Source organism: Camelus bactrianus, chromosome 8 (assembly GCF_048773025.1).
Source record: "Camelus bactrianus isolate YW-2024 breed Bactrian camel chromosome 8, ASM4877302v1, whole genome shotgun sequence".
In the NCBI taxonomy this organism is placed as follows: domain Eukaryota; kingdom Metazoa; phylum Chordata; class Mammalia; order Artiodactyla; family Camelidae; genus Camelus; species Camelus bactrianus.
Window position 1 is genome coordinate 63883184 of NC_133546.1, and position 19418 is coordinate 63902601.

Below are 19418 nucleotides of genomic sequence, written 5' to 3' on the forward strand. Positions count from 1 at the left end.
TAATTTGAAATATTGATTTAATTCAGTAAGTTTTAAAAAGAGACATTTATAATGAGCATTCTTTCCAAATAACCATTTAAAAATATAATGAACACAGTATTAGGATTCTTGAATTACAAGCAATAGAGACTGATTTTGATGTTCAAGAAAAAAAGGGGTAGATGTTAGGGAGCTCAGAGGAGGTACTGGACAGCTGAGCATTCTGTGGAACAGAAATGAGGGTGGCACTAGAGATTTAAGCAGCAGGAGCCCAAAACCATCTCTCCAGGAGGCTACCAGAGGTCAGCTTGATTCTAGTCACTTCTCCCAAGCCAGAGAAAGGGCATCTCCCCAAAGTAAGTTTTGAGTGTGTGTCTGTGTAGGTGGGAGGAGGTTCCTGCTCCCATCAGGTTGGGCAAACACCACCAGCAGTCTATTGTATATATAAAGCTGAGCTTTGAATGAGAATGACATACGTATTTTTTCTATAAAACCTACACTTCTGTTATTAATGTCTATCTTTAGTACTTCTGATAGGAAGAAAGTACTGTTGTGTGCTCCTAGTGAACATGTAAAAGCAGGTTCTGAAAAGTTAGCATCAGAAACAGCTCCAGAAGCAGTAAAGCATGCATAAATTAGAATTTATTCCCTTCATTTGAGTTATATAAACAATCTTTTTTGTCCATATTCTTTAGACCTATCTTTCTATTGCTACTTTAATCATAGAAAAACCTCTGTGAGTGGCTTAGGCACATATTAGGTGGGGGGCATATATTATTGTCCCATTTCAAAGGAAAAAAAGTTGGTGGGGGAGAAAATAGCTCAGTGGTAGAGCGTATTCTTAGCATGCCCGAGGTCCTGGGTTCAATCCCCAGTACCTCCATTAAAATAAAAAAGTAAATAAACCTAATTACCGCCCCCCCCCAAAACAAAACAAAACAGAAGTTACGGAAGTTACATCTATTTAGGGCCTAAAAGCTTGGGAATGCTTATTTACTTATTGATGGTTTTGGGATTATATGGGAACTTGACTCCTATACTGTTTTCAGTCCTAGTAAAGATTGAGAAATAAGCCTTGGGCATCGTAAGACCTGTTTCTTTCCTTTGTATAGAGGGAACTTGAGGCTTCAGTTTGAGTCCCGGCCACGTGCCGAGCTAGGATTAAAACACGAATGGGCAAGCTGGGTGATCTGGCAAGATAGGTCCACGACAAGAGCCTTGGTTTGAGGGTCTGAGTTGTGCCCTGAAAGGAAATTAGTTCTGCACTCAGAGCGCAGGCAGAACCAAGTGGACCCCATTCCCAGGCCTCAATCAGGAGAGCAAGCTTAGTGCAAGGTCGGCTGTTCTTTATGTCCTAGCCCTGCCCAAGGACACGAGTCTGTATCCTAGACACCGAGTAAAACCAGAAACTACAATGTACTCTTTCATCAAAGATTCTGTAAGTTCCGCCAGCCCATGCAGCAACTTTGACATCCAACATCATCAGGAGATGGGGAGTGAGGCGTCCTTCTCCAGGTCACTAAATCTTGGCACTCAGCTTTGGTGTCCTGAGGGGACCAGTACATCTGTGGGGTGCTTGGGACCCAGCAGAAAAATGAAGGCTCCCTGGGAAAGGGCAGGAGTAGCTGAGGACAGACAGGGAAACCAAAGAAAGATTCAGAGAGGACAGGTAGTGGAGACTCCAAGAAATTCCTGGGGAGGGGTAGATACTTTGTAATGAAAAGGTTTGGCTAGGGCCACTTAAATAGGGGCTCTTATCATGAAATTAAACTTCCCTTTTGAAGAAGGTTGGTGACACCTGTGGAGCTTGGAAGTTTCAGAAGAGGTGGCAGTGACTTATCATGAAAATGTGGAGCTTGGCTTTGGTGCCCTAGTAAGGTGATAGTGCATAGCTGTTCCCAGGGGTCCTCTCCCAGTGCTCTTGCCCCAGGTAGCAATGCATATAGGCACAGGGATGAAGCCTGCTACGCGCAGCACCTGTGGGACACTGCGTGGACCAGAAACCATATCTGGTTCTGTGGAGAGAACTGAACTGAGAAAACTGGTATCATTTTCCTTAATACCATTAATCAACTGATGTAAGCAGACAACACTTAGCATGGTGAGTCTTCATTACTCTCCATTCCTTTACGATTACAGTTAGGATTTGGTTTTACTAAAAGAGAAAACCCAAAATGGGGGTGGGGGTGTTAAGTTCAAGTCAGAAATGCAGTACACATGTGCTCTCTCCCCGTTCTCGTTTTAAACTTGATTTAGAATTCCTCTTCAATGGAAGAAAATGTGGTGTGTCACCTGCGTGCTAGCAAGGTGAAAAGGGGAAATATTACTCATATTTATGACTTCAGAGCCGCAATTTGACCACTGCTGTTAAACTGGGCTTTGGACTCCTTTTTAATCAAATCGGCTTCACTGGTTAAACTGTCTTTTATTATTTTACAATTAAATAGTTTTCAATTAACACAAGAACATAGCAGTAATGTCACAGTTACACTGTTGTAAAGTTAAAAGGCCTGTGGTGTTTCATTACCAGGGAGAAATTCTGGAGATGGGTTTCCCACAGAGGAAGCTAATTGGCCACTGGTACTTCTACTTTGGTCTTATTGACAGATGCACTAACTTAGCGAAATGACAAGCGTAGGCCTCATATCATAGCTTCCTAGGAGTCAGAACTTTTGCTTTCAATACCAAATAATATCTGGAAAACATGCTCACTTTTGTGTTTTTTGAGAAACTCTAAGAACTGGCCGAGATTCATGTGATAGTCATTCCTTAATCCGTAGTCACCATGGGCCTCCAGGAGTAATTCCTCAAAAGAATGGAAGAGGCGCAGGTCCTCCCCACTTCCCTCGGTTTCCGTGCTCTCAGTGTGCTTGCAGGAGATGTGTTTCCAGTTGGGGTACCTGATTGTGTGCCAGAACTCCTCACAGTGATCTTTGAAGCCCTCCACACAGATGATGCCAGGCTTTCCTGTCATGCAAAATCCTGTCACCTCTAACCTTTTCCCAACTTCCAGAATCTTTTTCCTTAGGTCCTGCTGGTATATGTGGTGACTGTAGATCCACATCCGGAGGAATGTGTTCTTGACTGGCTTGGCTTGCGTAGATGGTTCGTACACGAGCTTTCTGTTCAGGAAATAGGAGGCACTGTTATCCTGTAACCACTGGATGGCTGCGCAGACGCAGAGCTCACCTGGATCAAAAGTCCCTAGGTAAGAAGTGAGACCTTTGTTGAGAAGCAGCTGCTGTTGTCTGTCAAGTTCAGATGATCGTCCAAACAGCTGCAGTGCTGCGTAGGGGTAGCTGTGAGGCATGGTTACTTGCAAATCAATTTGCACCTTAGAATGAAAATCAAACAGATTTAAGAACCAAAAAGTCACATAAGCTGGTTTATCATTGGCCACTGCATGATACTGATCAACAGAATAGTTGCTGCCACTGTGTGCCAGACACTACAGGATTTTACACACACAATTATACGTACATAAATTCCTTCCATTTATGGGGGCATTCATTCATTCACTCCCATATTCATCAAATACCTACCATGTGTCGGGTACCCTACGGTGAAATAAAGAGGTGAAGAAGCTAGACACTAAGTCTGCCCTTCATAAAGTCTAGAGCCTAGTGAAGGAGACAGTAAACAAATAATGACACAGAGTAAGTATTTAATTTCAAGGGTGAGAAGCACTGCCATGGAAAAGTACAGGGATCCACCGAAATGTGGAACCAAATGTGGGGCGGTATCCAGCCTGGGAAACCAGGAAAGTCTCCTCTGAGGCAGTGACAGCCGAAGGCTGAGTAGGAAGTAGCCAGCACAGTGGTTCTCAAAAACCTAGTCCACTTGTTACCTGTGCTATGCTAATGATGTTGGAGATAAATGGATCAGAAGATGAAGGTAAATTCATTTTCTGGTTTAGATTTCCTATCTATATTTGCTTTCAGTGTCATGGTGCCACCAAAGAAAGTCATTCACTCCTTTAAAGCCAGTTTTGCTAAAAGCAATATTTAGATTTGTGCAAATCATAATATATGTACAAGATAGACCATACTACAGTAGTAGGATTGGTAAAAAAGGTGGATGAGTAAACAAAATAATAACAGCAGTGTAAGACTGCAAGATGTGTTTCATTAAACACTAGGCATACTGGTTTAAAAAGTGCACATATTTATGTAAAATTTAAGATCTTTATTGATGACAATTTATTGATGACAGGGCAGCCCATATTTTGCTTTCAAACAAGTAAATATGCATCTAGAATATTCTCCATTTGCTTCCTGGACAGGAAGCTAGCGTTCCCAGTGTTTCCAAAAAAAAAAAAAAAAAAAAAAAAGGGCACCTAGCAACAATTAAAACAACTCAGGACACTTACCTTGGGCTCCTCGATCTGGAGTGTAATCACAAATTCGATTTTTGGTGGCAGCGCCTCTCTGGTCCCTTCCAAGTATCTCTTTATATTCGTCAGAACATTCACATCTTCAAGTTTTACTTCTCCTTGGTTAGGAAACATAGAAAACAGCATTTCCATCTCCAGCAGCTGAAGCTGAAGACATTCTTTCATTGAAGCAGACATGTTGACTCGAAATCAACCTGCTAGGAAAACTGCAAAGGCCCAGGGACATGGGGTTTGCAAACGTTCGCGTATCCAGCGAAATTTCCCGCAGCTGCCTTTACGTGGAAGCAGTTTTGCAGGGACGCTATTATGCACCGAGAGCTAGGGGCACAAACCGGGGACACTTACACTCTTCTGCTTTATCTCCCAAGCCCCACATCTAGTATGCATAACATCCCCCCAGATACTTCATTATAATTCAAATTCCCAGTCCCTTCCCACCCTCCCCACCCCCGCGCCCGCTTGCAATCTGGATCCGGGAATCTGGACTTTCAACAAGTGTTCCGAATTGTTCCGTTGCAGGTGGTTGGCAAATACCACCTGCAGACGCTCTGTAAGCCTGAATTCTGGGAAGGGAAGGGGGCCTAGCTCCCGAATCCCACCCAGGTCTCGGGCGTGGGCGGAGCTGGAGGCTGCGGCGAGGGAGGCCTGCAGTGCCGGCGGAGCTGAGCTCTGGGTCCTCCGGATCTGGGATCTCGAGGGCCCCGCGGCTCTCCACGCCAGTTGCCGCCCCTGGGCCCCAGCGACACGGACTCCTTCTGGGTGGGACCCCCTCTCTCGGGAGCCACACTGGCCCGGACGGCATCCCGGGAGTCCGGAAGATTTGGATTCACCTGGCCTCTGCTCCGAGGGGCCCAGGGTTGGTGGGGGTGTCTTACAGGTAAATAAGTAAAACGACGTTTAGCGCGAGCTGGAGCGGGGGGATGGGGAGGGGGTGGCGGCCAGGGAAGGCTTCCCGGAATCAAACGTTTGGGAGATGAACCTCGAGAATCGAGAAGGAGATGCCAGGGGCAGGATGACGCTCACTGGGGCCAAGACCTTGTTAGAGGCCCCATAGCCGTACTGGTACCCCCCTATCCAGGACCACTTGGAACCCCGGCTTCCCCAGAACGCGGGACCTTGCACCCTCTGAGACCCAAATTTGGAGTCAGGGACTGCGTATGTGTCGGTTGCAGTGCTCTGAGGGCCCGCGACCCTCGGCCCCAATCCCCGGGCCACCGCGGGGGCCTCACCCTTCCTGGTCATTCAAAGGCAACAGCCCCAAGCCCTCTCAGAACGCGGATCCGCAATTCTGCAGGCGCGAGCTGCGCGTGCCCGGCGAGGAGGCGGGGCGGGGCCAGCGGGCCCTCCCCCGCCGTGATTGGCTGAGGGGCGGGGCGATGGGCCGGAAGCCACGCAGGGCCACGTCTGCGAGTCCGGTCTTGTTCCAAACGCGGCGGCGAGGGAGTTGGTCCGCGCGGCGGAGGGGAAGGGGAGTTCCCTGGCTGAGGTGAGCTGGGCCCTGAGGCGAGCGGGGCCCCGAGGCGAGCGGGGCCCCGAGGCTTGGCGGCGAGAAGGGTTCACTGGAGGTCGGCCGACCGACCCGCGGGCCGCGCAGGACACACCTACTCGCCGGGGCGGCTCGGGACTGGGCTGGTCGCGCGGGCCCGAGGGTCTTGAGCCGGGGGAAGGGTCTCATCCTTCACCTAGGTGGAGGCCTCAGGTCTGGGTGCCGGGAAACATGCTGCGATTCGGGGGCGGCGGGGAGAGGGGAACTAACGAGATGTTGAAGATTGAATGGAAGGAAGGGGGGTATTCTTAACTTTTTTTTTTTTAGCGTGAACACAATTTGGACTTGAAAATACTTTCAGTAAAAGCCTTCGCACACTCATTGAAAGTAGTTTTAGGACCTAAAACGCATTAAAAGGTGGAAGCGTTTTATCTTTTTATTTTTTTAAAAAAAGACGTTCTGGATGTAACAGGACTGGGTTACGCCCTTACGAATAATCATGATGTATTACCGACTGGCCAGTTTCTAATAAAATGTCTTCATGCTTGTGAAATAGATTTGATCACTCTGGGCCAAGCAAAATTAGCTTCTTGCACGTCAGCTTTTTCAGCTGGACAAAACCGAACATTTTTCACTATTTCCTTAAACTTTCTGTGCATTGAAGCAATGAAGGACAGTAAAGAAAAGATAGTGAGGCTGGTAGCTATGGGACTGTTTTTCATCAAGAACTAATTGGGAAGTGAGAAGTGCATACACCTGAGATTGGAAGCCCCAGGTTCCACTTAATGTTGGAGTATTCCAGAGAAGGAAGTACCAGTGAGCTAAGGGCTGATGTTTGATTTTTAAAACTAAAGGTGAGAGGAAGATGTTGCTAGTTTCAGAGCTTAGTTTAGAAGGGTGTCCTCATCTTCCCTTATGAAAATACAAAACCCCACTGCAAGGTATCAGGAGGTCTGGGCAATCAGTCTTGGAGAGACTTTTGCCCTTTGCTTTTCCTTTGGGAATATGTCTCTGTAGCCTGGGGAAATAGCAGAAGAACTACGCAGATTTCCCAGATTTTCTGTATATTTAGTCCCAGTCCACTTGAGAATGTGACCCTAGGCCTCAGTCTGTCACCAACTCCTCATGTAAATTTAGACTGTTTACCTGAGACCCAGGATTAAGTTTTCCCATTTGTAAAATGCGATGATCCCTGATCTTGTAGGATTTTCTGAATCTAGGTGTGGATTCTTCATCTTAGTTGGGAGTGGACCATTTTAAGTTTGCCCTGGGTTCAGGAATTGTTCTGGACCATCTGCTTTCTGTACTGAAGTGGACATTACAGGTAATGCTAACTCCCAGAGCTTATTCTACCAATGTTTTCTCTCTCAAGCATAGGGTTCTTTGAGGAGGTTCAGAATGAGAGGACAGATCTATTAGTTTAGGTTGGCAGTTTTTGGAGCAAATGGTCTTGGAAAGATTTCTTATTATGCATGAAAAATATTCCTTAATTTTGTAGACATGGATTTAGATGCTCTTACAAAGCACTCAGCATTCCATGCCAAGCCTGATGGACTCATTCTTCAATATGGGACTGCAGGATTTCGAACGAAAGCAGAACATCTTGATCATGTCATGTTTCGCATGGGATTATTAGCTGTCCTGAGGTCAAAACAGACAAAATCTACCATAGGAGTCATGGTAACAGCATCACACAATCCTGAGGTAATGTATTTAGTGCTCCGATAAAGCAGACCTTTATTTGCAAGACCATACCATAGTGCCTGAGCACGTTGACCCAGAGTACACATTCTAATTCTAGAAATGTGCATTCTCATTGTTACATGCCTTTGGATTTGATACAACTCTTAACAAGTGGTCACTTAGCTGATGACTCTTTAAAGGGTATGGAGAGAGTGAAATGAGACTGTCACTTTTTGGAGCATGTCCATATTGAGAAATAACAGAATGTCTCCAAGTTAGTTGTATGGAGACAGCATTAGTAGTAAAAAGTTACCTTCTGTTAATTTAGCAGAGATGAAATACATTGGAGGCAAGCTGGGGAAGGGGAGAGGGCAAATACTTGAAAAGACTTAGGAATTTTGAAAAATTTCAGACAGATTTTCCTTCCTTTTTTTTTTTTTCTTCTTTAGTGGAGGTACTGAGGATTGAACCCAGTACCTTCCTTGTGCATGTCAAGCATGTGCTCTACCACTGAGCTATACGCCCGCCCTCCAGGTTTTTGTAGCTAGGGAATGAACAGCCAGACATGTGGCTCCAGGGATCCAAAAGGGAGCTTATGGCAGAATATCAATGAGGCCCAATGGTTCTAACAAGTAATGTTTATGACAAGTAAGTTTTTAAAGTATTCCTTTTGACAAAATTTAACTGTCTTATTCTGTACTACCTGTGAGTCACCGGACATGGTTTGAATGATATGCTTCTCTTTGGTTGCAGGAACTTGAGACTTTTGCCTTTGTAGCTAAATCAGCAATAAATCGAAGCCATGTGGGTTAATGAAAGACTGAAACCTCCTTTTCCTCCCTCCCCACCCCGAAAACCAGAGGACATTGATTATTCAACTTCTAAATGTCAATCACTATAAATGTGTAAACATCTAAATGTCTAAATCACCATAACTGATTGATGACTTGTAGGCAGAACCCCAAATTTACTGTTCGTTCTGGAAGCACTTCTTAAAACAGTTCTGAGCTATTTCTTCACATTGACATTCACTCTGAACTAGACTTTAGGTCTTTCCAGAAATTTGAGCAGACCAGAATTGGGTGTCAGTTTTCAACTTCTCTACCACCCACTGGCTGACACACTGGCCAGTCCAGTCATAGCGAGAAGGCTCTCTCGGGACTGTCATTCTGCTTCTGATGTGCCGTGTCAGTTAATTGATAGTGAATGCAGAGATGACTGCCTTTTAAAGAAGCTAGCGTAGCCCAGTGGCTCTTGAGTTTAAGAGTCAGGTAGACTTGATGTTTGAATTTCAGCACTGACGCTTATTAACCATGTGAACATAACCGAATGCTCTGAATCTCAGTTTTCTCAGAGTAAGGTGGAAGTAATCATAGGATTATTAGGTAGATTGATGGCATGCCTTGTGAGGGTTTACTGAGGTGATGTATTTACGACACCTGGTCCAGGACCCAGCCTTCAGTAGTGGTCACCAGTAACACCGCCCGGCTGTCACTCTCCTTTGCCGGGGGTGAAACAGCTTGAGTTTACGTCCTCACCTCACCCCATGACTGCAAGGAGGGCTTATTACTTGTTTTTCTTTTAAGGAAGACAATGGTGTAAAATTGGTTGATCCTCTGGGTGAAATGTTGGCACCATCCTGGGAGGAACACGCTACCTGTTTGGCAAACGCTGAGGATCAGAATTTACAGAGTGTGTTGATGGACATCAGCGAGAAGGTGGCTGTGAATCTGCACCAGGACGCCTTCGTGGTGATCGGTAGAGATACCAGGTGACCCTCAGAGCTACTGGCCACAGCTGCTTTGGGGATGCAGCATAGATTATTGCCCTCAGGCTTGGCACCTGGGGCAAATTGAATGAATCAAGTAAAGTGGAACTGCCCTGAGAGGCTTCGCCACGTCCTGGTCCTTTCAGTAGGAAGTGGGAGCTAAGTCACTGCTGCAGCTTGGGCTGTGGAATCCAAGGTCCAGCTCTCACACTTACTGTATGGTTGAGCAGGTCACTTAACCTTTCGGAGCTGACCTTGCTCACCTGTGCGGTGTTGATGATGCAGTCTACATCATGTAATCCTTCCTGAAGACCGCATGAAATAATGTGCGCAACATACCGGCACAAGAGAAGCCCTTACAAATGTCTCCCATCCACTTCTGTAGGTTTACTTTTTTTCCTGTAGAGAGTAAGAACACCTGCTTTTTAGAGAACTTATTATTTTTAGAGATTGACTTGATAACCTGTGTTATTGTTAGTTTGTAGATTAATATTCTTTTCCCAGGCTGGGGTTCATTGGAAAACATTAACAATCTATATTATTTCTACACACTTGTCTTTTTTGGCAAATGACAAATTTGTAGCTTTTGCCTTCCTTTACCAAAAGATATTATTGTCAAATATTAGATTAAAAGGGTACATGGATACACACTTTTCATATGTAACTTTTTTACACATGAAAGGTGTTGGCCTTTCCACAAGTTCTGATGAAGCTGTTTTCAGCCAAGTCACATTTAAGTGTAAGTCACACGCAGCCTAGGGCTGCATTTCTAGGCAGACAGCTGATGTCAGTAATAAGTCCTGGATTCGTTTTAAAAGTTGAGTTTGCGGAAAAAAAAGGGGGGGGGCACCTTGAAACAAAAGAATTCTCTTTTGCATAAAATCTGGTTTTAGCCAGAGATTATTTCTAAAGGAAATTGCTACTCAGTCTCCCAGTGGCTTGGGCTGGTGTTTTACCCTTGATATGTTACCAGAGGGATTTACAAATACCTCTGTGGATTTATAGAGAGCAGAAATGGCCAAGTGACTTGTGTTCTGAAGCAAATTATTGTCTCACAGTATAGCCATCCACTTATATTTGCCTCTTACCTATTACCTAGTTTAAATGATATAGAACATCTTTTCCTCCAAGATAGTTATATATTGATCTGCTTTATTTTCAGATAGAAAAATTACTTGTTTTGACTTTTTTAAGTGAAAAATAGGTTCTATACTCTTGGTGGTTTAACACCCCGCCCTGCGTTTCGCACACTGTGTGCATTCAATATTTACTGTTAATATTTTCAGGCAGTATATGTGTTTTTAGAGTCAAACTTGAAAAGGTTTTTGGGTTAGATGTAATTAGGGTATCCTTTATAGCTATTCCTAAAGTCATTTAAAAGCCAAAGTTTCTAAGAAGTATATTGTGAAAGGCTCCTGGAAAATGCTTACACTGTACCCCTATTATCTTTTCAGAGTTTTCAGGCTTGGCAGGTTTCATTCAGTTCACCTACAATGGACTTACTATTCTTAAACTTGTAGCACATAATCTCTGCATTTACTGTCAGAACTAGCAACTCGTTTGGTCTCAGGATGGGATATATCATTTTCTTTCCTTTCTTTCCTAGGCCAAGCAGTGAGAAACTTTCACAGTCTGTTATAGACGGTGTGACTGTTTTAGGAGGTCAAGTCCATGGTATGTAGTTATTCATTATTCAAAGTTGTAAATTAAATTAATCTTTGAAAAAACTTTAAAAAACCACAAAATTAATACGTACTTAATTTAGAAAAGTTTGAAAATACAGATAAACAAAGCTTAAACAACGAACTCAATACAAACTACTAGCTTTTTAAATTAAAAAAAAATTGAAAAAAACTTTCTGGGCATACATATTTTATTTTACCTGTAGGAGAGTATATGTAGGAAATGCTGATCTTAAACAACTTCCTCTACCTTAGTAAGACTGAGTTTTCTGATATAAAAACCCTCGGAGTGACTTGAAGATGTTCATTTTGGGGAGTTTTTGACAATACCAGGTATTCCCTAATAGCTGGTCACATTTGGACGCTATTACAGGTCAGATAATGATGGAAAATATCTTTGGCCTACTTGTAATCATGATTTTAAGTTTTGACAGATTTTTTTTCCATTTTATCAAATGAAGAAGAATTAAATGCAACAAAACAGGCCAGAATCCTTTTCTCACATTGGTTGTTCATTTTGTGAATGCAGTAACTCCACTGTGCTTAGAGGTGAATTTTCCTAGTGTCAGATCTTTCTCACTTAAAAATCTCTCCTCTTGACCTCTTCAGTCTCCTGTGAGTTCTCTCCTTTCTCAGTTAATCTGGCTGCTTCCCAGAGCTTACCCGGTTTCCGTCTCTGTTTGCTGTTCTGGCCATTACTTAGCCTGCTGTGGGCGAGTCTCCATCCTTGCCCCTCTGGGGAGGTATCCCCCCCACCACTCTCATCTGGTGTAAAGCAGGGATTAACCTGGGGCCCCGGCCTCCGGGGCGTGTTGGGTTAAATTGCAGGGACCCTGTGGACCCCTTGATACAGTGCGCCGTGTCACCTGCACGTACGCTTCCCTAGGGAGAGGAGTCAAGATTTTGCCAGATACTGAAAGGGATACTGAAAGCTAAAAATAACTTTCTGAATTTTTATTTTAAAGTTCTTACTTCAGTTGATGTCTGGGCAGCTCTCCACACTGCGACCTCCCCCTTTCTTTAACTTCTGCATCCTTGGCCACTGCTCCTTTTTGGTCTTGTGCAACAAGACAAGGCTCTCTCTCTTAACATGGGGCGTTTCTCACCTCTTTCATTCTGCCTCAATTCTAAATGAGCATCTTTACCGCCATTGCTCCAGCCATGTGTATTCTTTTATTCATGCACTCATTAGTTCATCAGACATTTTTTTTTGACTCCCTGCTGTGCACAACCCTCTGGGAGTCTGTTTCACTGCATATCACAATCTACAGGAAGAAAGCCATTTTGTATTATGACGTGTGTGCTTGTGTGTATAACTGAAATGAGTTTCAGTAAACAGGCCTTACCCCATACCACACAACATGCGTTCATCTGTTTCGTTAAGAAAATGCAGAAATATGCTGGTCGTATCTTACTAAGTAGATTCCATGACCCGTTGACAGGCTCGGGCCCACAGTTTGAAAGCACGGATCTGAGTGATGATGTCTGCACTTGGGTAACTGCCACCACCCCTCACCCCTGATCCACCCTGCCCCACACTGTGTTCTTTCTGCCGTCCCCAGAATGGTGGACCTTTTCAGCCCTGTCATTGTAACTCTGGAACCATCACTTTTCAAGTGTTTTAGTCTAGAAAAACTTGAGAGTGATTTCTGTTTTAAACTTTTGCTTATTTCTCTCTTCAACTTAATGTATTTCGGCACAGGGGGAAGTGAGGAGAAGATAGGGTTAGGGAGGTAAGCAGGGCCCAAATCGTCCCACACCTTACAGATTGTGGTAAGAGTTGGGGTTTTACTCTAAGTGTGGTGGGTCTCCATTGAAGGATTTTATGTGTGAAGAGTATGATCACATTTTCATTTTAACCCAGTCACTCTGGCTATTGGGTAGAGAGAGAGGGAGGGAGGGAGGTTGTAAGAAAGGAAGAGAGACCAGCTCAGAGACTGGAAACTCATGCAAGACTGACGGCAATGAGCGAAATGGGAAAAGTTGAAATTAGTAATGAGTGCACAGGATTCTGTGATACGTGGTGAGACTGGAACTGTGAAGGGCTTCAAGGTTTCTGGGTTATCAGTGGAATAGATGATGAGGCTTTTTATTGAGTAACTGTCTATAATAGTCATTTAGCAAATGTTTATTTGGTAATTTTGTTGGTCACAAAAATCCTTTTGTTTTATTCTTTCATATGTCTTTTTGGAGTATCGTTTTTCTCTCCTTACACACTTCCACTAAACTAGTCTAAGCTCTTCTCCACTTTTCTTGAGCTCTTCCACCTCCTCCCAGCTAATCTTTGTACCAGAGCCAAAGGTGCCTTCACAGAATACCATTTCTGGGCTCGAGAATTTAAAGTGACTTTTGGCCTCCAGTCCAAACTCTTGTGCTTGACTTTGAAGCTCATTGATGAGTTTAGTCAAGGAATATTTGCTGGATCCTGGTCCATCTTTGCTGTTTCTCCTGTTTCTTGCTTTTGGTGCCTTTCTTGTGTCTTCAGCTATTTTTGCCTAGAAGCTGTTTGTTTTTCTTGGAAAATCATTTGTAGGACATCTTTGAGGTGTATGATGAGGTGTATTTCCCTGGCGGAGTTCAATGTTTGCTTTTGCCAGGGGCCCTGTGGCTCTGCCTGGCTGCTGGATGATGAGGTTCTTTGATGACAGGGTGCTTTTGGATTCTGTGGTTCTGTGAGCATGGGCTGGAAGTCCTTGGGAGGCCTGTGCTGGTGGTAACAGCCCTTCAGGGGTGGGTTTTCCCCTCTGCTCTGCTTGGTGCCAGGACAGCTTTCCAGGGAGTGGGCTCTCGGGGTTGATTCACTTCTGACCCACCCTTGCACTGAAGAATGGTCCTTTGGGGCCCTGGCCTCATGAGGGCCTGGTCTGCCAGCTTGCATGTCTTAGACCAGCATGGTATTTTTGCACTAAGAACCCTAGCTCCATTTCTAGTTAGAGCAAAACCGGCTTCAAATCCTGGAGTTCTCCCTTCACATAGATGTTGGCCTAATTCCTTTGTAACGTTAGTACTACAGTTCTTTTTATTTTATTTACTTATTTTTATTTTTATTATTTAAAAAATATTTTTGACTGTACATACAGATTGTATTACATGTAAATACATTGTGCAGTATACTGTATGTTTTTTTAGTTTACATGTATGTCCTAATTATTGTTTTTAAGAACAGATTAGATCTTTACCTATTGTACTTACGTAGTTATCAAAGGAATAAAGCCAGCTACAAAATAAGAATCAACAGAATGCAATAATCCAATCATAAAGGAGAGTCAAATGTGCTTACACATATTCAAGAAATCAAAATAATAATTATTAGTCGTCTTATAATTTTTTCGATTCCTCATATAAATGATGTCATATGGCATTTTTCTTTCTCTTTCTGGCCCACTTCACTTAGAATGACAATCTTCGGGTCCATCCATATTGCTGCAAATGGCATTATTTTATTCTTTTTTATGGCTGAGTAGCGTTTCATTGTATATATATATACCATATCTTCTTTATCCAGTCATCTGTTGGTGGACATCTGGGTTATTTCCATGTCTTGGCTATCGTAAATAGTGGTGCTATGAACACTGGGATGTATGTGTCTTTTTGAATTTTATTTTTCTCTCGATATATGCCCAGGAGTGTGATTGCTGGATCACATGGTAAGTCTATTTTTAGTTTTTTAAGGAACCTCCATAGTGGCTGCACCAATCTACATTCCCACCAACAGTGTAGGAGGGTTCCCTTTTCTCCATACCCTCTCCAGCATCTACCATTTGTAGACCTTTCAGTGATGGCCATCTGGCCGGTGTGAGGTGATATCTCATTGTAGTTTTAACCAGCATTTCTCTGACAGTTAGCGATGTTGAGCATTTTTTCATGTGCCTATTGTCCATTTGTATGTCTTCATTGGAGAATTGCTTGTTTAGGTCTTCGGCCCATTTTTGGATTGGGTTGCTTGTGTCTTTGATATTAAGGTGTATGAGCTGTTTGTATATTTTGGATATTAGTCCCTTGTCAGTCACATCATTTGCAAATATTTTCTCCCATTCTGTAGGTTGTCTTTTTTTGTTGTTGATGGTATCCTTAGCTGTGCAAAAGCTTTTAAGTTTAATTAGATCCCGTTTGTTATTTTTGCTTTTATTTCCAATACTCCAGGAACTGGTTCAAAAAATACATTGCTGTAATGTATGTCTGCGAGTGTTCTGCCTGTTTTCCTCTAGGAGTTTTATGGTATCTGGTCTTACATTTAGGTTTTTAATCCATTTTCAGTGTATTTTTGTATATGGTGTTAGAGAATGTTCTCTAATTTCATTCTTTTACAGGTAGCTGCCCAGCTTTCCCAGCACCACTTATTGAAGAGACTGTCTTTTCTCCATTGTATATTCTTGCCTCCTTTGTCATATATTAATTGACCATATGTGCGTGGGTTTATTTCTGGACTTTCTATTCTGTTCCATTGATCTTTGTGTCTGTTTTTGTGCCAGTACCATGCTGTTTTGATTACTGTAGCTTTGTAGTATAGTCTGAAGTCAGGGAACATGAGTCCCTCCGTTCTACTTTTTCAGGATTGTTTTGGATATTTGAGGTCTTTTGTATTTCCATACAAATTTTAACATTTTTTGTTCCAGCTCTGTGAAGAATGTTGTTGGTAACTTGATAGGAACTGTACCGAATCTGTAAATTGCCTTGGGCAGTATGGCCATTTTAACAATATTGATTCTTCCAACCCAAGAGCACAATATATCTTTTCATTTGTTTACGTCATCTTACATTTCCTTCATCAGTGGCTTGCAGTTTTCGGCATACAGGTCTTTTGCCTCCTTGGGTAGGTTTATTCCTAGGTATTTTATTTTTTTTGGCACGATGGTAAATGATATCGTTTCCTTAACGTCCCTTTCTACTATTTCATTGTTAGTGTATAGAAATGCAATTGATTTCTGAATATTAATTTTGTGTCTTGCAGCTTTGCCATATTCATTGGTGAGTTCTAGTAGTTTTCTGGTGGCTTCTTTAGGGTTTTCTATGTAGAGTATCATGTCATCTGCAAACAGTGACAGTTTTACTTCTTCGTTTCCAATTTGGATTCCTTTTACAGTTCTTTTTAAAAGGAGATTTTTCTCTTGTCTAGCATTTTTGGTTGTTTTCAGGAGGAGGGTTCATCTGACTTATGTAGTTTGTAATGTTACTGGAAATAGAACTCAGTTGTTTCCTATCTTGGTCTATTTTTACATTGTTACTTGTCTATACTAAATGATTGGGTTTTGCAATCAAAAGTGGTACATATTTCTTTTAGAATTGAATATCTGTCCAATGTGAGTCTTTTCGGCCACCACCAAACAATTCTGACTCTGTCTACCTGGTAGGGTCAGATCCCACAGGTTAAGGGCTCAGTGGCCCAAGCCTTGCCCCTCCCCCGCTTCAGATGCCCCTCACTTGGGCTTCTGACAGCCCTCTGCTTGGGGTCAATTCATGTGCTTAGATAGGCTCATAGAACTCAGGGAAACACTTTACTTACCAGATTACCAGTTTATTATAAAGAGTATATTAACTTAGGAACAGCCAGATGGTAGAGATTTTTGTGGGAAGGGGTGTGGAAAATCCATGCTTTCCGGGCAGGCCACTCTCCTCAGTCTGGACCTGCCCACCAACCTGGAACCCCATCCTTCTGGGTTTTTATGGAGGCCTCATTACATAAACACGATTGATTAGATCATTAGCCATTGGTGTTTGAGCTCAGTCTCTAGCCCCTCCCCCTTCCCCTCTCCACTCCTTGGAGATGAGGGGTGAAGCGGTGGGGGGGGCGGTGTGGGAGGGAACTGAAAGTTTCTGCTTTCCAATCACAGGGGTGATTCCCCAGCAACCAGCCCCATCCAGAGGTTTCTAAGGGCTTTCCAAAAGTCACCTCATTAACATAACAAAAGACACCTTAATTGTTCTCACTAAGGAAATTCCAAGGGTTTAGAAGCTCTGCCAGAAATGGGGCCAAAGACCAAATATATATTTCTTATATATCACAGGGTGATGTGTAGTTATAGTGATTTCAGTTGATGTTTGTGCATCTTTCTGGATAGTTTAAAAGTTAGCGTTTTTGTGTTCACCGAGATGTCTTTTTTGGAAGAGGATTTGTCACCCTGGAATTCATACAGTATGTATGAAACTCTTCTTAAGTAATGTGGTAAATTGCCATTTGTGTTTCTGTGGCAGATTACGGCTTGTTAACAACGCCCCAGCTGCACTACATGGTGTACTGTCGAAATACCAGTGGCCAGTATGGAGAGGCCACCACGGAAGGATACTACGAGAAGCTCTCCAAGGCCTTTGTGGAGCTTACTGGACAGGTGAAAAGCTCTTGAATGTGGGTAGAGTTTGATCAGATGTATAAAGTAACATCAGTGGAACACTTTATTTTAATTAGATATTTGTTTCTCCTCCTACTTTTCCAAAAATGCGGCCTATCTCCTTTTTCCTTCTAGGGCTACACAAGGTCTGGCCCTTGTATCCTGCTAACTCCCTGTTGGCATTTACTTGGCAAGGCACGTAGTGTGTCCTGAGATCACTGCTGGAGAAACCTGGTGGTGGTCTTGCGGTTTTCACACATACTCATTCAGATGCATGGCTCGTAGAATTACTGTAGGTGCTGTTGGCCTCATGCTTGAGGCATCTGTGTTGAGAAAGCTTTCCCTCTTGTTATGTTAGCTTCCTAAACCTGAACGAGACTTGAGGGGCACAGTTCATTTGATCAGCAAATACTGGGTATGTATATGTTATCGTTAGGCACAGTTAACCAAAACCAAGTCCTTGCTCTCATAGGGCTTCTATTCTGGGGAGAGGATGGATGGGAGAGGAGACTAACAGGAAAAAGCCGAACACTCCCATGCCGTTCCCTGCCCTGAAGAGGACGATGGGTGTTCCTGCTGCTCACTCATCTCTGTTCACTCCCACATCTGAATGGCTGTCATGTAATGTGGACTGTGGTCTTATTTTTAAGGGACCCTGCTTAATTGAGGCTAAATGCTAATAAAGTGCCATTTCCATGATTTGTTCAGTCAGTGAAACTGTTCAGTGTCAGGGTCCAAAAAATGGTATTTTAAAATTTTACTCTGGTGTTTTACAGTTTCTATCTGAATGTGTTTTGTTTCCTGGGGTAAAATAGATGGTTTAACTGAAATAATAAAGATGTTTACATATACAGACATATGCTTTAGGTTTCACTTTTTTTTTTTTTAATTGAAGTACCATCAGTTACAGTGTGTCAATTTCTGGTGCACAGCACAATGTCCCGGTAGTGCATATACATACATGTATTTGTTTTCATAGTCCTTTTCATTAAAGGTTATTACAAGATATTGAACATAGTTCCTTGTTCTATATAGCAGAAACTTTTTTTTAGTCTTATTTTTTTATATAGTAGGCTTCACTTTTAAAACTTGAAAATTTTCTTCCGTGTGTCTTTTCCTTTCAAGGCCTTCTGCAGTGGAGATGACCATAGGAAACTTAAGGTGGACTGTGCCAATGGCATAGGGGCCCTGAAGCTGGGGGAGATGAAACCCTACTTCTCCCAGGGGCTGTCAGTTCAGCTCTTTAATGATGGATCTGGAGGGAAACTCAATTACTTCTGTGGGGCCGACTTTGTGAAAACTCATCAGAAACCTCCACAGGGTACGTAAAACATTTGTGTTTAGAGCTCTTGGAAACCAGTCTCTGACAGAGGTGGCCTAGCGAGTGAAGAGTCGTCCAGTGAGTCCTGGCTCTGGCGCTGTCAGATGTCTGGGCCTTGTCCTTGTTGGGCCGCTCTGCCTGGGGGTCACCTGACTCCTCTCAGGGTGGAGGAAATCTGGTGCAGATCTCAGGCAGAAGCAGAAAGTGTGGTATTCCAGAGCAGTGGTTCTCAAGGGTGGGCAGGCATCAGACTCACCTGGAGGGCTGGTTAGCACGCAGATTCCTGGGCTTCACCCCACCCAATTGCAGCTTCTGTAGGTTTGGGGAAGGAGTCATGTTGAACAGGGATTTGCATTTCTATCATGGGCCCAGGCTTTGTTGGTGGTGCTGGTCTGGGGACCACACTTTGAAGATGGCTGATCTGAAGGACAGCAAGAGGAGGCAGCATTCTTTTTTACTTTAGCTGGATCAGGCGCACTGTGGGAAGGGAAGGCAGCTCTGCTTCCTTCTAAGTGCACAATCCGCAGTGGGCATGTTAGGGGGAAGACTGCTCTTCAGGTAGAAGTTGTAGTCAGAGCTATTCTGTATTTGGCCGCATTACAGATCTTAAGTTGTTAGCCCGTAGGCCAAACCTGGTTTGCGATGTATTTTGTTTGGTCTACTGTGTGTGTGTGTGTCGGTGTGTTTAATTGCATTAGTTGCCACCACTTAAAAATTCTGTGATTTCCCTTAAATAGTGGCATCTCAGGCTTCTCTTTACGGAAATCAGAAAGTGTCCCT

At 43.4% G+C, this 19418-nt stretch overlaps 2 protein-coding genes across 6 annotated transcripts in view; one reads left to right on the forward strand and one right to left on the reverse strand.

Annotated features, from left to right (window-relative positions):
- On the reverse strand, positions 1 to 5701 carry RWDD2A (RWD domain containing 2A). Of its 2 annotated transcripts, none has more exons than XM_074368688.1 (3): positions 5602 to 5701; positions 4349 to 4578; positions 1 to 3313 (listed from the first exon to the last, which is right to left on the reverse strand). In XM_074368688.1, exons 2-3 carry the CDS (start codon positions 4547 to 4549, stop codon positions 2636 to 2638), a joined length of 879 nt encoding a protein of 292 aa, XP_074224789.1. In that variant the 5' UTR covers positions 4550 to 4578; positions 5602 to 5701; the 3' UTR covers positions 1 to 2635. The 2 variants fall into 2 exon arrangements, with proteins under 2 accessions (XP_074224789.1, XP_074224790.1); XM_074368689.1 differs by having other exon boundaries at positions 4349 to 4470; positions 5602 to 5679.
- The window catches only part of PGM3 (phosphoglucomutase 3), a 24627-nt gene continuing 10141 nt past the window's right edge, over positions 4933 to 19418 (forward strand). Inside the window, exons 1-6 of one of the 4 annotated variants that reach the window (XM_010972856.3) lie at positions 4933 to 5249; positions 7357 to 7562; positions 9128 to 9312; positions 10916 to 10983; positions 17184 to 17317; positions 18443 to 18638. In XM_010972856.3, the coding sequence (XP_010971158.2) occupies positions 7359 to 7562; positions 9128 to 9312; positions 10916 to 10983; positions 17184 to 17317; positions 18443 to 18638 (787 nt within the window). In that variant the 5' untranslated portion in view covers positions 4933 to 5249; positions 7357 to 7358. Of the gene's footprint in view, positions 5250 to 5719; positions 5859 to 7356; positions 7563 to 9127; positions 9313 to 10915; positions 10984 to 17183; positions 17318 to 18442; positions 18639 to 19418 lie in introns of those variants that run through there. The other 3 variants (XM_074368685.1, XM_074368686.1, XM_074368687.1) reach the window with 3 other exon arrangements.

What these genes read in the sequence shown, in the direction of transcription:
- RWDD2A (XM_074368688.1), bottom strand. Translation starts at nt 4,549, where the DNA reads ATGTCTGCTTCAATGAAAGAATGTCTTCAGCTTCAGCTGCTGGAGATG. An exon ending in TCCAGATCGAGGAGCCCAAG is followed by an intron (nt 3,314 to 4,348) that starts GTAAGTGTCCTG and finishes TTTCATTCTAAG; the next exon opens with GTGCAAATTGATTTGCAAGT.